Raw genomic sequence first — 16558 nt, forward strand, 5'->3', positions numbered from 1 at the left:
ATCCCCACGAGGGATGATTCAGTGGGTATGACTGACGTAGAGGTGAATGATCAATGAGGGGTTCAGCTACAAATTTAAATACGCTGAAGGGAGACAGAGGGAAGGAGTCTTATATGATGTTACGGGAAGGTGGGGAAATCTCTCAGAAGATACTCTTGGCTGAGGAAGGATAGATGTCTAGGAAAATGGCCAAAATAAGAGGATCTATACATTGTCTTATTGATATTGCGAGAAATTAAGAAAACGTCAACTGAAATACAGGTGTATGTTCTGGGTTTAGAATTAAGCATGTAGGCAAAAGTGAGAAAATTTTCAGTAACAGAATCCCAAACTAAGCACATAACAGTTCATTAAAATGTTTCATAAGAAAAGTATTCTTGCAAATGTAATTAGCAATTCAAATTAAACTGTGATAGGAAGTATTGGAATAAACCAAATGCTGGCATGATTCAAATGTTGAAGAGGGGGACACTATAAGTGGGGTCCACTCGCTCTCGGCTACCTATGTGCTGTGGGTTTACTACCAAATTTGGCAAAATGAAAAGGGCAAACTACATAGCTAGGCATCAAGAGGCTGTTTTCCTGAGTGTAGAATTTCCTGGAACATTCCTTATGTCCCCAGGTTGGGAGACTGATCAAGAAACAGAATGTGGAGAAAAACCGATGTGTTTTTCAGTAGACAGGACCTTCTGGGGATTTCCTGCTTTATGTAGCAGAGATGCAATCACCAAGGGGTTTGACTGCAGTGGAAACAGGCTTTTTTATCTGCCCACATAATTTCCCTTGATCTGCAACAGGCCCCCTGCCATGTCTGTGACAGCTCAAAGATTTTGTCTAAAGCTTAACTTATAAAAAGCTTGATTAACGCCTCTGATCTCCAAATCCTTAAATAGACAAATAGTCCTATAGCTTTTACTCTTCAAAAACCTTTCCCTTTCAAACTTTACCTTGTTGGAGGCTTCATTTTCCTTTTCACTCCAAGATAAAACTTCATTGAACTGAGGGAAAACATTTTCTCATATTTACTGCTCTGTAAGGAAAACAAAGTAAGTTGTAATTAAATGGATTTTCAAAATACCTTTATATTTTCCTGGAGTATTAATGACTGGATTTAGAACTGTTTAGTTTCTCCAATGTTTTACAGATGTAACACCAAGTTTTTACTGAATGAAGATTGTTCTGATTACAATGTTATAGATTTAAATAGAAAATTTGGATACGCATGTACATTTACAGAAGTGTATATATGCATACACAAAAACAATTTTTGATTCAAAATATCTAGGACCAGATATATATCAGAATTACTTTTCAATTTTTTTTTTTTTTAATTTTAAAACCACAACATGCATTATATGGTATAATTCCATCAGTGTTACCTAGGGCAGTGTCCTGTATTCATATAACTAAGGCAACTACTTTCATGTTAGGTTTTGCCACCAAATGCATTATGACCTTCTGTACTTTTTGGATTTAAGAATGAAGGAAAACATACGGTGAACCCTGATGGGTACATATTGAACTATCTCAAGTATCCATATTAATAGAATTTTTCACAAATAACTCATGAAAGCAGACTATTAAAATAATTTACATCCACCCAATTATTCTCCATATACATCCTAACATACTTATTATCTGTAACCACTATTTTTCAAAAATCCTGAACACAGACCATCATAACTTCTATCAAACCACACCCACTTTATTACTCATCCTTGGATAACCTGAAATAGCTTTCATAAAGGTAACAGCCACAGGAATAATTATTAACACATGCTTTCCCCATATCCTAAAAATTCTGAAGGCAATCTCTTATTTTAAACTGTTAGGCATATAGCATTTATAGCTAAGAGCAAGGGGTTTGAGATCATAGAAACCTGGGTGCAAATCTGGCTTGCTACTTAGTTTGTGACCTCACATTACTTTTCTCTACTCTTCTTGTTTGTAAAGAGGGACAATAAAAATAGTATTTCATAGGGTTATTATTGACTAAGGAAAGGGTTACTGTGAAGGATAATTCTACAGATTAAATAAGACAAATGCCTATAAACTGTTTAGTCCAGTAATCATCATTAAAAAAAGTGTGCAATAAATTACAGCTGCTGTTATTATGGACTTAGAACATATTGCTTCAGAGACACAGCAATATAGACAAATTGTAAGAATTCTAAGACAGTACACAAAAGCCCATTTAGCAAATATTGGCTGAAATTTAGTACAAAGTACATTTAGCTGAAATTAGTACTAGGTTCCATACAAGTTAACATATTACTATGAAGTCTTCATGAAAGCAGTCGAATCTGAGAAGTAAAGGATGGAAAATATGTTTATAAAATTATAAACCACCTTCCATAGAGACAACAGGTCAGGAGAATACAGAAGAAGCATAAAGGAAAAACAAGCAAGAAGATTATCAGGAAGAATGCTTGGGTGACTAGTGGTGATAAGGCCATGATGAATTTACTCCTAGTCACGATGATCAATGTTTGCTATTATCATCATGGTAGATAATTTAAAAAACTATATATTTGTGGATTTTTTTTTTTATGGCGAGGTTTCTAAAAATGAAATCACTGGGTCAAAGGCTAAGAACAGGAGTAAGATTCTGGTCAAACTGATAGGGTACATTTACTTCAAATTAAACATACACTCATATGTACATTCATTAGCAATTTTCACTTTTGATTTGGTCAACAATTTATCTATCTTTACACATTTGTCTGAATTACTTCTCTATATGTGAAAGAAAAAAACGGCCTTATCTTTTTAAATGGAATATTCTACACAAATTGTTTTCAATAATTTTGCTCGCTGTTTACGGTTATTATTATGAGTCAAGTATAAGGTTTTTTCCTTTTGAACTTTCTTAACTATATCTCAACTTGAAAGCTGACAAATACTAAATTGCATGGCCATGTAATGAGAAGCGTTGCTATTTTTAAAGTTAATTCTTTTGTTAATCTAGAATATATATTTTATATACAGTATAGACAAGAATTTAAATTAAAAAAAATTAACAATTATCCCAGCCCTACTTATTAAACAAACCTATCTGTAGATATGCATTTATGATGGTGTATTTTAAAAAAAGTAATATTTAATTTTTTTTTTAAGGTTTACTTATTTTAGAGAGAGAGACAGAGAGAGGTGAGAGGGAAGGGACCGAGAGAGGGAGACACAGAATCCGAGGCAGGCTCCAGGCTCTGAGCTGTCAGCACAGAGCCCAACGTGGGGCTAGAACTTACGAACCGCAAGATCATGACCTGAGTTGAAGTTGGATGCTTAACCGACTGAGCCATCCAGGTGCCCCCCAAAACTAATTCTTAATTACCTGACTTTATGATACTACTGCTATCTCTGTTCATTTTTATGCCAGGATCATATTATCTAAGTTATTTTAGTTTTATTGTAGACCATGACAGTTGGATGCAAAATACTACACAACTATTTTGTTTTTTATCAACAAAATGTTTACAAATATTCTTATCTGTTTACACTTTGAGGTGATTATTGTATCATTTTTGTCAAGTTCTAAAAATAATTCCTTTGAGATTTTGAAAACAAGTACATTAAACCTATAGATAAATATCAGACTTTACATACATTTTATTTCTATCAGTGAAGTTCTGTAGTTTCCTTCATAAAAACCTGACTTCTTGTTGAGGTCATTTTCTAGTAGTTTATGTATTTTGTCTTTTAATTCTGACTGAGGACTGGTTTTGAGGTACTTTTTTGTAGTGTGCTACTTTACTGAATGCTAAGGTGTAACACTGAAGTCTAATAAAGAGCAGTGAGGTAGCTTTCTAAAGCAGTAACTGTTTCATGTCGGAAAGAGTCAAAGCAAAGAGAATTTAGGAATTATATATAGTAGTGGAGCTTCCTGGCCATCTCTGTCAGAGACTACATTGGATTGCACCTGAGCTGAATGTCCCTCCTCATAGTTGAGAGACTCCTGTTCCCTTGGACTCCGCCTCAACGGAAGTGGCCAGGTAGGGTGAGAGGCAGTAATTCCAGGAGTATGGGGAAAATGGGAGTTGCACAGTTGAGATCAATGTTCACTATTATCATCTGATGAAACAGGTAGTCTTAGTTTATACAGGACATCAGTAGGGCCAGGACTGCCTACATTTTGAAGTATTTTTGGCAATAGAGAGTCTGAAGTCATACAACTGATTCTCAAGCCACTCCTGACATGTAAGCTCATTACTTTATGCCACTAATGACAGAATTTGTGTGGAAGTCAGCAATGGTGGAAAGAAGCTTTTTTAGTTTCAGTCTTTAAATATACATAAAGTGGAACTGCAAGGATACTAACGGAAAGTTCTATAAAAAGAAATCTCATTTGGCAATGTAACTTTACTGTTGGTTTATTACAATTCTCTTTTTTGGTATGTGGATTTTCTGGAGAATTTCTTCAAAAAGCTCAATATACTAGGCTGTAAGGAAGTCTCTAATGTGTTACTCAGGCACTATAATTCAAAACAAAGTTTTTAACTAAGCCAATTAAATTAGTGTGTTTAAGCAATTATTCTTGCACTAAAAGGAGTTTGCTTATTAGTGCATGAAACTTTTAATGACCCCCCCACTTACCCACTTGTTTTTTTTTTTTTCACACCATTAACAGTATAATGGTAATATTCTTTGAAACTTATCACCTTTTATGTAAATCAAGTCTGAAAACATTTTAATTAACATTTTCTGTGCAGAGTAAACTCTCAAAACAAAATATATCTTCCCCTGTGTATTACCCTAATTTGTTGTTAATGAGCATTCATAAATTATCTCTAATTAACACGTAGTCTTTTTAAATACACTTTTCAATTTGTAACTTCTACCTCCTTGTCAGTAATCATTTTCTAAGTATATACAAGCATACACATATTAATGGTAAAACTGTCAAAACCAGAGCCAAATGTTTATTCAAATAAGTTAGGAGATTTGCACTATTGCTTATTTACTGTAAAATAATTTGAAATGTTAACATTGCCAATGACTCGACCATCAATATTAAAAGGGACAGACCAGCAACATGAAAAAATAACCAGGAAAACAAAATCATGTGTTGAAAACAATGATAGTTTAAGGAAAACTGTAAGTCGAGTCCCCTCTGCTTGCCTGAATGTGCAAATTAAAAGTATCAGCTGCATTAATTTATTCCAACAGATGTACAAACACATCTTTTAAGCACAGTAATTATAATTCCATAACCTGAGGTCACTGTTATAAAAACAAAATGTGTTCAGTGTCCTTAAAGTTCAGTGTCCTTCTGACAAATAGTGTGTCTCACTATAGGTAGAATCTAAAAAAGTCAAAATAGTAGCATAAAGTAGAATGGTTGTTTCCAGGGACTGGGGGAAATGCAGAGACAGTGGTCAAAGGGTATAAAGTTTCAGTTATGCAGAATGAACGTTCTGGAGATCTAATATATAGTGTGGTGACCATAGTTAATACTCCTGTACCACAAACTTTAAATTTGATAAGAGAGTACATCTTAAAATGTTCTCAACACACACACACACACACACACACACACACACACACACACACAGAGCCAGCAGATAACTATGTGAGGTAATGGATATGTTAATTAGCTTGATTACAGTAATCACTGTATCAAAACATCACCGTGTACAAGATAAATATACACAATTTTTGTCAATTTATAAAAGCTTGAAAAATGAGAAATATCTCAAAATTATGTCAACCCCCCCTCACTCTTTTAGACAGTGTCGTTTAAAAGAGTCATTAAAAGAGTCGTTTAGACTCTTTTAAACTTGATACTGTCACTCTCTACCAATTTATATGAATTATCTTAGACTGAGAAGGTTGATCCTTTCAAAAAGATATAAATTCTTAAAACGCATTCTGTTAAACAATATGACATTATCTCACAAAACCAATGTCTGGAAAAAAAAAAAACTCACTTGTCCACGAACAAGCTTCCTGTGGCAGATTTTTAAATTGATATCAGCTTGGGGGAAAACGCTATAAAAAGCCAAACTGTATTGATTGTCATACTTAGGAATATCTGGTACTGCTAAAATGAAAGAGACTTATCCTCTTTAAATAAAAGTCTGTCAGCAAAACCACCGAGCTAAAATAATGGAAAATTTGTGTTTGTTTGGTAAGTCCCCTTACACGGAGGCTTTGGAGTCAGACAGTTGGGAATGCATTCTGAGTCTGTTGCTTACTGGTTATGTGATGTTGAGCAAGTTATGTAATACCTTAGTAGGATCCATTTCTTTATCTGTAAAGTGGGAATAATTACAGTACTAATTTCACAGGGTTATTATAAAGATAAAATTAGATAATCCAAGTGAAATGTACAGAACTCTGCTTTTTATAAAGTAACCACCTGAATGTTGGTCACTGCCATTATGATTGCACTGCTGTTACTATTAACAACTACTAACTGTTTCTAGCAATGTCCCATTGCTACACAATGGAACTGTTGGTTCCTTAATGGGACTAAAACGTTCAGGTTCATTTTTAAATACCCTAAGCAGGACACTTAAGAGTGACACTTAACCAACATATGTACATAGAAGGGCAAAGATTAAGAAAGTCAGTCTAATGAAGATCAAAGTGGGTGACCCACTGAAGAAAACCAAAGAAAATTTAATCAGAATCAGTTCTAGACAGCTAGAATAATCAGCTGTGTAGTCCTGAATTTACTTTCACGAACACAAATATAAAGTTCATGAACCTTGAAATCTGATGTCTTCAGTTCACATAACCCCAAATTCTTCTGTGCCTTACTTCTGCAGACTCCACTCTTCCTCTACTAGAAAAACTGAAGGATGATAATAGATAATAACCATTTGATACCCACACAGACTCCCTGCTGGGTCTATGAGATGGCATAATAAGGTGGAGAGTTCAAGTACAGTATGTATTACAGCTCTCTGAATAGAGAGGGGTGAGGGAAGCCCCCCCCTGCCGCTCCCGCCTGGACAATCCACTGTCCTAATCAAAGGAGGAATGCTACTCAGATTTATTTTGCCCACATGGAGCCCTCCCTGCTGGAGGAACATGCAGGGAAAGCGGTCAAAGCATGTGGGGAGCTCAACAGAAGCCATAATAAAATGAGATCACAGAGGTTTGGAAAGCTGCCTAAGAATCCTTTCTTCAGGGGCGCCTGGGTGGCTCAGTCGGTTAAGCATCCGACTTCGGCTCAGGTCATGATCTCACGGTCCGTGAGTTCGAGCCCCGTGTTGGGCTCTGTGCTGACAGCTCAGAGCCTGGAGCCCGTTTCAGATTCTGTGCCTCCCTCTCTCTCTGACCCTCCCCCATTCATGCTCTGTCTCTCTCTGTCTCAAAAATAAATAAACGTGGGGCGCCTGGGTGGCTCAGTCGGTTAAGCGTCCGACTTCGGCTCAGGTCACGATCTCACGGTCCGTGAGTTCGAGCCCCGCGTCAGGCTCTGGGCTGATGGCTCGGAGCCTGGAGCCTGTTTCCGATTCTGTGTCTCCCTCTCTCTCTGCCCCTCCCCCGTTCATGCTCTGTCTCTCTCTGTCCCAAAAATAAATAAAAAACGTTGAAAAAATTAAAAAAAAAAAAGTTTACTTATTAAAAATAAATAAATAAATAAATAAACGTTAAAAATTTAAAAAAAAAAAAAAGAATCCTTTCTTCATAACTATTAACAGATGTTACTCGTCTGGTCTGTCTTTATACATCTCTACAACACATCACAGGGAACCACCACACTCCTAAAGCATGCAAGCGATATGAACCCAAGGGAATTTGATAATTCAATATAAAAAAGTGCCTTTAGATCCTGCTGTCATTCTACATTTAAAAGAATTGCATAGGTGTTACCTGAATCTCAAGGAAGTAGAGACGTTACTATATACATTCTTATAATCACCCAAACTGGATAGAGAATATTTATTTATATCACCCTAGAAAGATCCCTCCTGTCTCCATCATCTTGCTTCTGCAACAACCTTTCTCCACACCTCAGGTAGACACTTTCTGACTTCTATCATCATGAATGATTTTGCCTGTTCTTAGACTTCTTGTGTACAGACTCATATGGTACGATTTTGTATCAAGCTGCTTTTGCTAAACAAGGATTTAAAGATTCATCTGTGTTGTTACATTCATTACTTTTCATTAATTTTTACTGCCAAATAATATTCTATTGTATGAATGTATCATTCTTTTATTGATGATGAAACATTTGGAATGTTTCCAGGTTTTGGTTTTATGAGTAAAGCTGCTTATGAACATTCTTGAACAAATGCTTTTGTGAACATAATGCCTAGGAATAGAGTGGCTGGATCGTGGGCAGCTGTATGAATATTTTTAAAAAATTCCAAACGGTTTTATATAGTAACTGTGTGATCTTACCCTTCCACTAGCAATTTATGAGGAATTTAATTAATCAACATCCTCAGTCATACCAATCAGTGAAAACAATGTTGCACGGTTTTAATTTGCATGCCCCTGGTGACTATTATGTTGAGCACTTTCATTACAATGGTTTATGGACCATTCCTACATGTTCTTTCACATAGTATCTATTCACCACTTCACTCCAATTTTTATTGGGTAGTCTTTTTATTGTTGATTTGGAGTTCTTCATATTCGGAAAATGAGTTCTTTCTCAGATGTATGTACTATGAATATATTTTTCTCTATCTGGGACTTGCCTATTAATATTCTTAGTGAAGTCTTTGATGAGCATGCTGCTATATATATATAATATTACATATGATATATATTATATATAATGTATATATTCAGGACTTCTCTGCACTAAAATAATGAGAAGTGCTCAGAAAGGTCATATGAAGTTCTTCACAGTGTTACTCAGTGTATTAATACCATATCCCAGAGGCTGCAAGAAATCATCAGCTTACTATGTGTTCTGTTTCCCACAGGGCTTGACTGCCAAGAGAGGACTGAGAGAGACATAAAATGAGAATGTTAATACCCACACAAAAAACACACATGGGTTCAAATACTAAATACACAACTACCTTTGAATCCTTGTAGAGAAAGAGATACCCATCTCGTAAAACAAAATACCGGTCTTGAAACTTATTTCCAGACAGTATTTTAGATGGTTCTTCTTTAATTTTCAAGACTCCTTCTTTGATACTTTCCAGGGCCCTCCTCTCTGTAAAGTACAACATTACTTTTGTAAGTTAGGTACATTTTCATTTATTTGGAGTATAATACAAAACAATCTGTATTTTCAGTTTTGATAATACAAACTAACAATTTGTTTCTGACCATTAAGAAGCCTACAGTTAATTTCTGGGAACACGATGTTTCAGGGTATTTACATCTATTTATAATATACAGGCCTGCCTATGCTGTTCAATTGGCTACTGGCTAATAAGCACTTGAAATGTGGTTAATCTCAACTGAAATGTGCTATAAGTATAAAATATAGGCCATATTTTAAAGTTTTAGTACCAAAAAAAGGTAAAAATATCATAATTTTATAATACTGATGACATGATAAAATATTTTAGATAATGTGAGTTTAAATAAACTGTATTAGAAAATAAATAAATAAACTGTATTAGTAAAAATTAATTTCACCTGTTTTTTTGTTTTTTTATTTTTTTTAATTATTTATTTATTTATTTATTAGCATTTATTCATTTTTGAGAGTGAGAGAGACAGAGCATGAGCAGGGGAGGGGCAGAGAGAGAGAGAGGGAGACACAGAATCCGAAGCAGGCTCTGGGCTCTGAGCTGTCAGCGCAGAGCCCAACGCGGGGCTTGAACTCACGAACTGTGAGATCATGACCTGAGCTGAAGTCAGATGCTTAACTGACTGAGCCACCCAGGCGCCCCACACCTGTTTTTTTTATATCTTTTAATGTGGCTACTAGATAATTTAAAATTACACAATTAGCTTGCATTGTATTTCTTCTGAACAGCTCTCAAAAAACCATGCAATACATAGGTTAAAATGGAAGCCTCTCCCAGGATTCTGATTCAGGAACCCAAGAATTCTCAGGGCACTAAAGAAAATTCTGTACTTATGAACCAAGTAAGGGGGGAAAAAAAGCGCTAAGGCCGAACATTTATCAACAACTATGTTTCATGTGCAATGCTGCCAGAGTCCCACATTTGAAAATCATTTCAACTAATTCTATAAAATTTTTTTTCTGGTAAGAATACCAAATTTGTATTTGGATAAATTTATCATGTATACATGTTATCAATACATCTCCAGTCTAAGACTTTCTCCTTGAATTCTAGACAATATTCAACTGCCTACTTGAGAATTAAAGAGCAGTGGGTAAAAAAAAAAAAAAAGGAACCTTAAGCCAAACACCATACGGTCGTTATGTGTCAACTTCTGCTTTTCCTGGAAAATAAGAGCAATAACACATATCCTGCAGATTACTGTGGGCCTTGTATTAGATAAAGACCCACAAAAAAATGTAGGGTGGGACACTGTATCAGACTAGGACCTTTAGCAATTTTCTGCTAGTCAGGTGATACAATTTTTAAATAATCATGCATGGTTCCTAAAACGTACAAAATAAACTGAATGGTTTTAGAAAAAAAAACTCTTGGTCTTAAATTGAACAATTCCTTGGTTTAAAGAAAATGTGTACTTACAGAGCAAATAATACACAGTGGCTCACAACTATAATTGGCATAAGAGAACAGAAGTAAAAAAAACAGAAATAGGTCCTTGTAATTATACTCAAATATGAGTATGGCATGAATATCTGGAAGTAGAAGTCCCCAAGACTAATCACATCACTGATGCTGCAAACAAATGTAATTAACAAACCCCAACAGTTTTCATGACACATTTACTGGCTGCATAGAACATTCTTTGAATCATACTATCATACTAAAACAGGTTCTTTTTTGGTAGTTTGAGACTTTAAGGTAATTTCTGAACAACACTAATAAATTTTGTCTTTTCACACAATCAATATCCACTTCCATAAAAATATTTCAAATGATAGAACTTTTCCAATTAAAAGACTTGAAAGAACATCTATTATAATACAACTGGAAGGTCAAGAAAAAAGTAAACATAAAATAAATATTCAGTGAAATTCATATTACATCAAAGCATTCATTTCTTCATGAAGTATTAAGGGTCTAGTATGCACTTGGTCCTAGTAATATACAACCTTGGAAACAAATGAATTAAATATGGGCTAGCAAATAACGGTGTGTCTACCGACAGAAGTGAGCAATTCAAAAAACATTCAGTAGGCTTAGTGATTCAGCTTATTTAGAACAGGAAAGTTGAGAATGGTATTCATAATACTGTTAGTTTAGAAATAGGTAAATCTTTTTAAAAGTTTAAATTATAATCAAGTTGTGAGATATAGATATTATATATTGCTTAAGCCAAACAAATTCCATTTATACTTTTTTTTTTTTCTTCTCCATGGAGAGAGAGAAAATCTTAAGCAGACTCCACACTCAGTGGGAAGCCAGACCCAGGGCTCCATCCCATGACCCTGGGATCATGACCTGAGCCAAAATCAAGAATCATACGTTCGACTGAGCCACGCAGTGGCCCCTCCATTTACACCTTCTAATTGTACTTTTTCATTTAGATTTTTGTCCAAATGAATAAGCCTTTCAAGTTTTACCAGTAACCATATGTCCAGTGCCTAAGTAAACCATTTGCAGGTCAAAGAGAAAACAAGCTTAGGGAAAAAATATTGTTGCTATGTTTGGGTTCATACTTGTTAAAATTTATTTTAATAATAATTACATAATTGAGTATATTAGTTATATCTTGCAGCATACTTTAAGGGACTCAGGAGGAGGGCTTTGAGAGAAATAAATGTGAAAGATGAGGACAGAAGGAAAGACTCCGAAATAAAGAAGTTTGGTAACTATCAAGGACTTTAGAGAATTTTTAAAGGCTCTCACAACGAAATTCTGGATGCTCTCAAAACGTCAAAAAGGAGAAAAATTACCCACTATGTAAATGACAAAATGAAACTACAGACTTTGGGGGCCATCGTGTGTGACTCAGCACGTAATAAAACTAAGGTTATGAATTAAATGGCTTCCAATCCTTCACTTTTCCAAACCTTTCCAGTACTGCTTGGTCCCTCAACAGTGGGGTACTTCACTCTCAGGTTTTCACCGCCCCCCTCTTCACCCCAGGCAGAAAGCTTACTAGGGTCCTCTGCTTCAGAGGAGTCTCATTCAGTACAAAGTTCATGCCAACTGTATCCACTGTACCTGCTTCCCAGACCCCATCCAGGTTTGAATTCAACTCTAGTTTGTCAGAAATATAAGTTTTATGCTCTGCATGTCTCTCCTGAGCTAGAGTTCAAACTTCTGCTATTGATCTTTGCAGTGGGCTTTCTGCTTCATAATTCTTGAGATTCTGGCCAGTACTCCTGTCTCCCTGCTATGGTTTGCCTTCACAATTCTGTGAGATCTTGCTATCTCCATCGTCCCTCACAGCACAGTGATTTTTCTAGATGTCATTTTTTTTAGCTTCAAACTTCAGAGCACTAGTATTTCTAAAGCCACATAGGCAGTCTTTCTGGCTATACCCCCTCCTATACTTATTCAATATACACTGAATCCCTCTGATCCAATCAAAACAATGATTTCACACGTCATATGGTCCACAATATCAATCTTAGCCATGCTGTAAGTTAATAAGCACAGAATATTTCTATGTAATACGAATTTAAAAAAGAAAATAGGAAAGAAAAACATAGGACACACCATGTAAATCTGCTTTCAATGGAAAAAGAAACCAGCTAAAGCAAATGAATCATGCACTAAAAGATTTGGGAAAATCATCTAATGTATTTGCAAATATAACACATGTGAAGATTTAATGCACTCCTCTAAGCACCTAATTCCTTCAGAGAAAGATTCTGGGATGTACCCTAATGGGTACAATTTCCTTTACTACCTTTGTCTTTCATTCCAACAGAATTCCGGCATTCTGTTATATCTAGAGAATCATAAATGCCTTTCCCCTTCTTGTTGATTACTAGGACATGGAAGGAACAAGTGAAGTTAAACAATGGGTCTTTCGAGTTAACACTGGAGATAAGGAAAATAAGAGCCAGTATTCTTGATTGTGCTATAATTTTGTTATTAGTTAGAAAGGCCCTTAAAAGTCACATGTATGAAACAAAACAGAATAGCCAAATTTGTTTAAATAGAATATCATATTACTGGGACGATGAAACTGATAACAATAAAAAAAGTTTTTCCAAACCATTTGAAAACCACAAGTTCTTGTACAAATGAACAATCCCTAACTAGTGGTCCCTAATCCCCAAAAAAGAACTGACTGCAGAGGAGGTGGAAGGATCCTGGGAAGGAGAGGTAGAGACAGAGAGAGGGGGAGGGAAAAACATAAATCCAGGAATGGTACTTCCAAATTATATACTCCTCCTTTTTCCTTCATGTCCAGTCAGCTAGCAAGTCAGCCACTGTTCTTTGAGAATTTCTCTTTGGGGTTCAATTCTATTTTATTCCCAATGCCATTACTCTAACCCCTGCCTTTTCTACCTACTACCTGGGGATTCCAGGATTTTATAACTCCATGCCCTTTGTTCTAATGGCTCCAGCAAATAATTCCAGATTTGTATTATGCAAATGCTATTTTAACATGTTAATCCCCCCCCACTCCACCCCATCTACAGCCTTGTTTTTCTACTATTTAATGCTTTACTTTTTTATGATTAAAAAAAAAAAGTCTAAACTCCTTTTCTTGACATTTAAAGGGCTAAATAAACAAATTTCTCCTACCCATCTCTATAAAATATTAAATAAAAATATATTTATAGTTCACTTGGTCATAATATACTGTTTGGAAAACTAATCATCTCTACACCATGTCTCAAGTTGAGAGAAATTCCATTTTTCTTGCTTCTATACAAATTCTATCCCACTTCTGTACCCACTTCTGTACTTATCCACAGAGATTTTTCTAACAATTCTAGTTCATATTTATTATTTATATCCCTACACTCTAAGATATAATCTAGTTCCTGGGTGTATAAATCCTATTTGCTTAATAATTTACCTCTTAGGTACATGATAATTTCATATTTGCTTTTTAAAACAATGTGTGCTTTGGACTTCCCTCCCCAACCTACGAGAGCTGACATAGCAACAGTGACTAAGGGCACACTCTGATGCTGGGTTTAAATGACAACCACATCTACAGGGGCACCTGGGTGGCTCAGTTGGTTCAGCGTCAGACTTTGGCTCAGGTCATGATCTCACTATTCCGGAGTTCAAGCCGTGTCGAGCCCTGGGTCAGGTGTCGAGCCCTGGGTCAGGTTCTGTGCTGACATCTCAGGGCCTGGAGCCTGCTTCAGATTCTGTGTCTTCCTCTCTCTCTCTGTCCCTCCTCCCCCCCTAGCAAAAGTAAATAAACATAAGAAAAAATGACAACCACATCCTCCACTCACTCTCAGGTAGTCATCTCTGAATCTCAGTTTCTTCACTTGAAAAATGGGGATACATATAATACTCACCCCATGCATTTGGTGGGTGAAGTGCTTAGAACAGTACTTGGCACAGAGCAAGCAGGGTATACTTTTCTCTGTACTACAAAGAAAAGCAAAAAGAGAAAGAACTAAACTTCCAAGGGCCTCATGATTTATAGATTGAGTTTATAAGAATTAAAAAACTACTGATTTATCCTTGATATCAGTCTAGTTGGTAGGTTAGGACAGAATATATGGACTGGATTTGGAGACATCTTTATTCAAATGCTTGCTCTGCACTTACAAGCAAATGACCCTGATGGAGTTATGTATCGTCTCCATGCCCTCATTTCTCCATGTGTAGAGGCCTGGTTAAGACTAACTAGGAAGAAGAAATGAGATGGTGAATGGAAAAGCATTCAACCCAGCATGTGGCACAGAGTAAAATGCACAGTAACTAAAATGGACTGTTATCTTTTGTATTTCTTATATATGTTCTGAGCTAGACAAGAGAATATGAAAAAAAAAAAAAAGCCCATTTTTTTCATGGTCTCTATGTGTCTCCCTTCTTTGGATGGCAAAGATTATTTCTTCAGGGCTGTCCATTATTCTTCAGGGCTGAAAAATTCCTTGTTATTCCACCTCTGCCGTGAACTTTGTAAAAGAGACAAATGGGCAGTTTCCAGGAGAGATACCCTCTTTAAAATATGCCATGACCAAGTAATAGTTGGCAGTATTCGCTGCCTAACGATTTCTTACAAATTAAAAATTAGCCAAGTTTTCCTTTGATGCTGATTATATAGAATCATGTATATTCCCTTGTTTGTTTTTTAGTATGGTTGACACACAATGTTACATTAGTTTCAGGCATACAACTTAGTGATTTGACAAGTTTATGCTATGTTCACCACAAGTATAGCTACCACCTACCCCATTATACTATTACAGTATCACTGACTATATTCCCTATGCTGTACCTTTTATTCCCATGTCTGTTCTTTCTGTAACTAGAAGCCTGCATCTCTATCTCCCCTCTCCCCATTTTGCTCAATCCCCCAACCTTTTCCCTCCCCTCAGGCAAACACCAGTTCTCTGTATTTATAGGTCTGATTCTGTCTATTTATTCGTCTTTTTTTTAATTTTTGAAGGACCTTGAGGGTATTATGCTAAGTGAAATAAGTCAGACTGAGAAAGACAAATAACCAGAAAAATGTGTGTATTCTTTTTAACTGGAAGGAAGCAGAATTTCTGATATATTGCAATCATTGTATGGCATTCCCTCAAAATTCATTTTAGTATAATTTAGTTCTACAACTGAGTAGAAACCAAACTGGATAATAGCTGCTTAAAAGTAATCTAATGTTTTGTTTTGTCTTTTAATGTGTCAGAAAGGCACAGGCCTATCATTCTTTTTTTTTTTTTTTTTTTTTTAATTTTTTAAAAAGGTTAGGGCCTATTTTTTTTTTTTTTTTTTTTTTTTTGTAAATTTTTATTTACTTTTGAGAGAGAGAGAGTGAGTGAGTATAGGGGAGAGGCAGAGAGAGAGGGAGATACAGAATCTCAAGTAGGTTCCAGGCTCTGAGTTGTTAGCACAGAGCCTGATGTGGGGCTCGACCTCACAAACCGGTAAGAGCATGACCTGGGCTGAAGTCACTTAACCGACTGAGCCACCCAGTCTCCCCAAATGGTACATTGAAAGTAATCTATTTTTTAGGAAAACCCAAATATGTCCCCTGACTCATTCCTAGTCTATTTTCCTCTGTGTTACTTGTACTGAAGAAGTGATGCTTAATAGAACTAGTAGCCTGTTGACATCTTCCTACAATTAGAGTCCCCATAAATAAGAAAACTGTAGATATAATTACCATTGAAGGACTGACTAGAAAAGTGCCAGAAATTCCATGTCATTTTACTGACAATGCAGCAAATTACAGATAGTAGAAACCACTTTTCTATTCTATTTTTATCCTGAATTATAATAAAATTTTAGAAATAAAATTTAGCATCATAGTGTTGTATTTAGGATACTCTTAACACATAGACAGTATTTTAGACTTTCCAAAGTGTTCATGTATTTTATCTTATTGCTCCTCATGCAATTTTTAAAAAAAAGACTTTATTTATTTATTTTTT

The 16558-nt window shown here is 35.6% G+C and overlaps 1 protein-coding gene across 3 annotated transcripts in view; it reads right to left on the minus strand.

Annotated features, from left to right (window-relative positions):
• Positions 1 to 16558, minus strand: part of ARAP2 (ArfGAP with RhoGAP domain, ankyrin repeat and PH domain 2) — a 185029-nt gene that overhangs the window by 24119 nt on the left and 144352 nt on the right. For all 3 annotated transcript variants that reach the window (XM_049630420.1, XM_049630418.1, XM_049630419.1), the window contains 2 exons: positions 8991 to 9130; positions 948 to 1030 (listed from right to left, as the gene is read on the minus strand). In XM_049630420.1, the coding sequence (XP_049486377.1) occupies positions 948 to 1030; positions 8991 to 9130 (223 nt within the window). The remainder of the gene's footprint in view (positions 1 to 947; positions 1031 to 8990; positions 9131 to 16558) is intronic.

Source organism: Panthera uncia, chromosome B1 (assembly GCF_023721935.1).
Source record: "Panthera uncia isolate 11264 chromosome B1, Puncia_PCG_1.0, whole genome shotgun sequence".
Classification (NCBI taxonomy): Eukaryota; Metazoa; Chordata; class Mammalia; order Carnivora; family Felidae; genus Panthera; species Panthera uncia.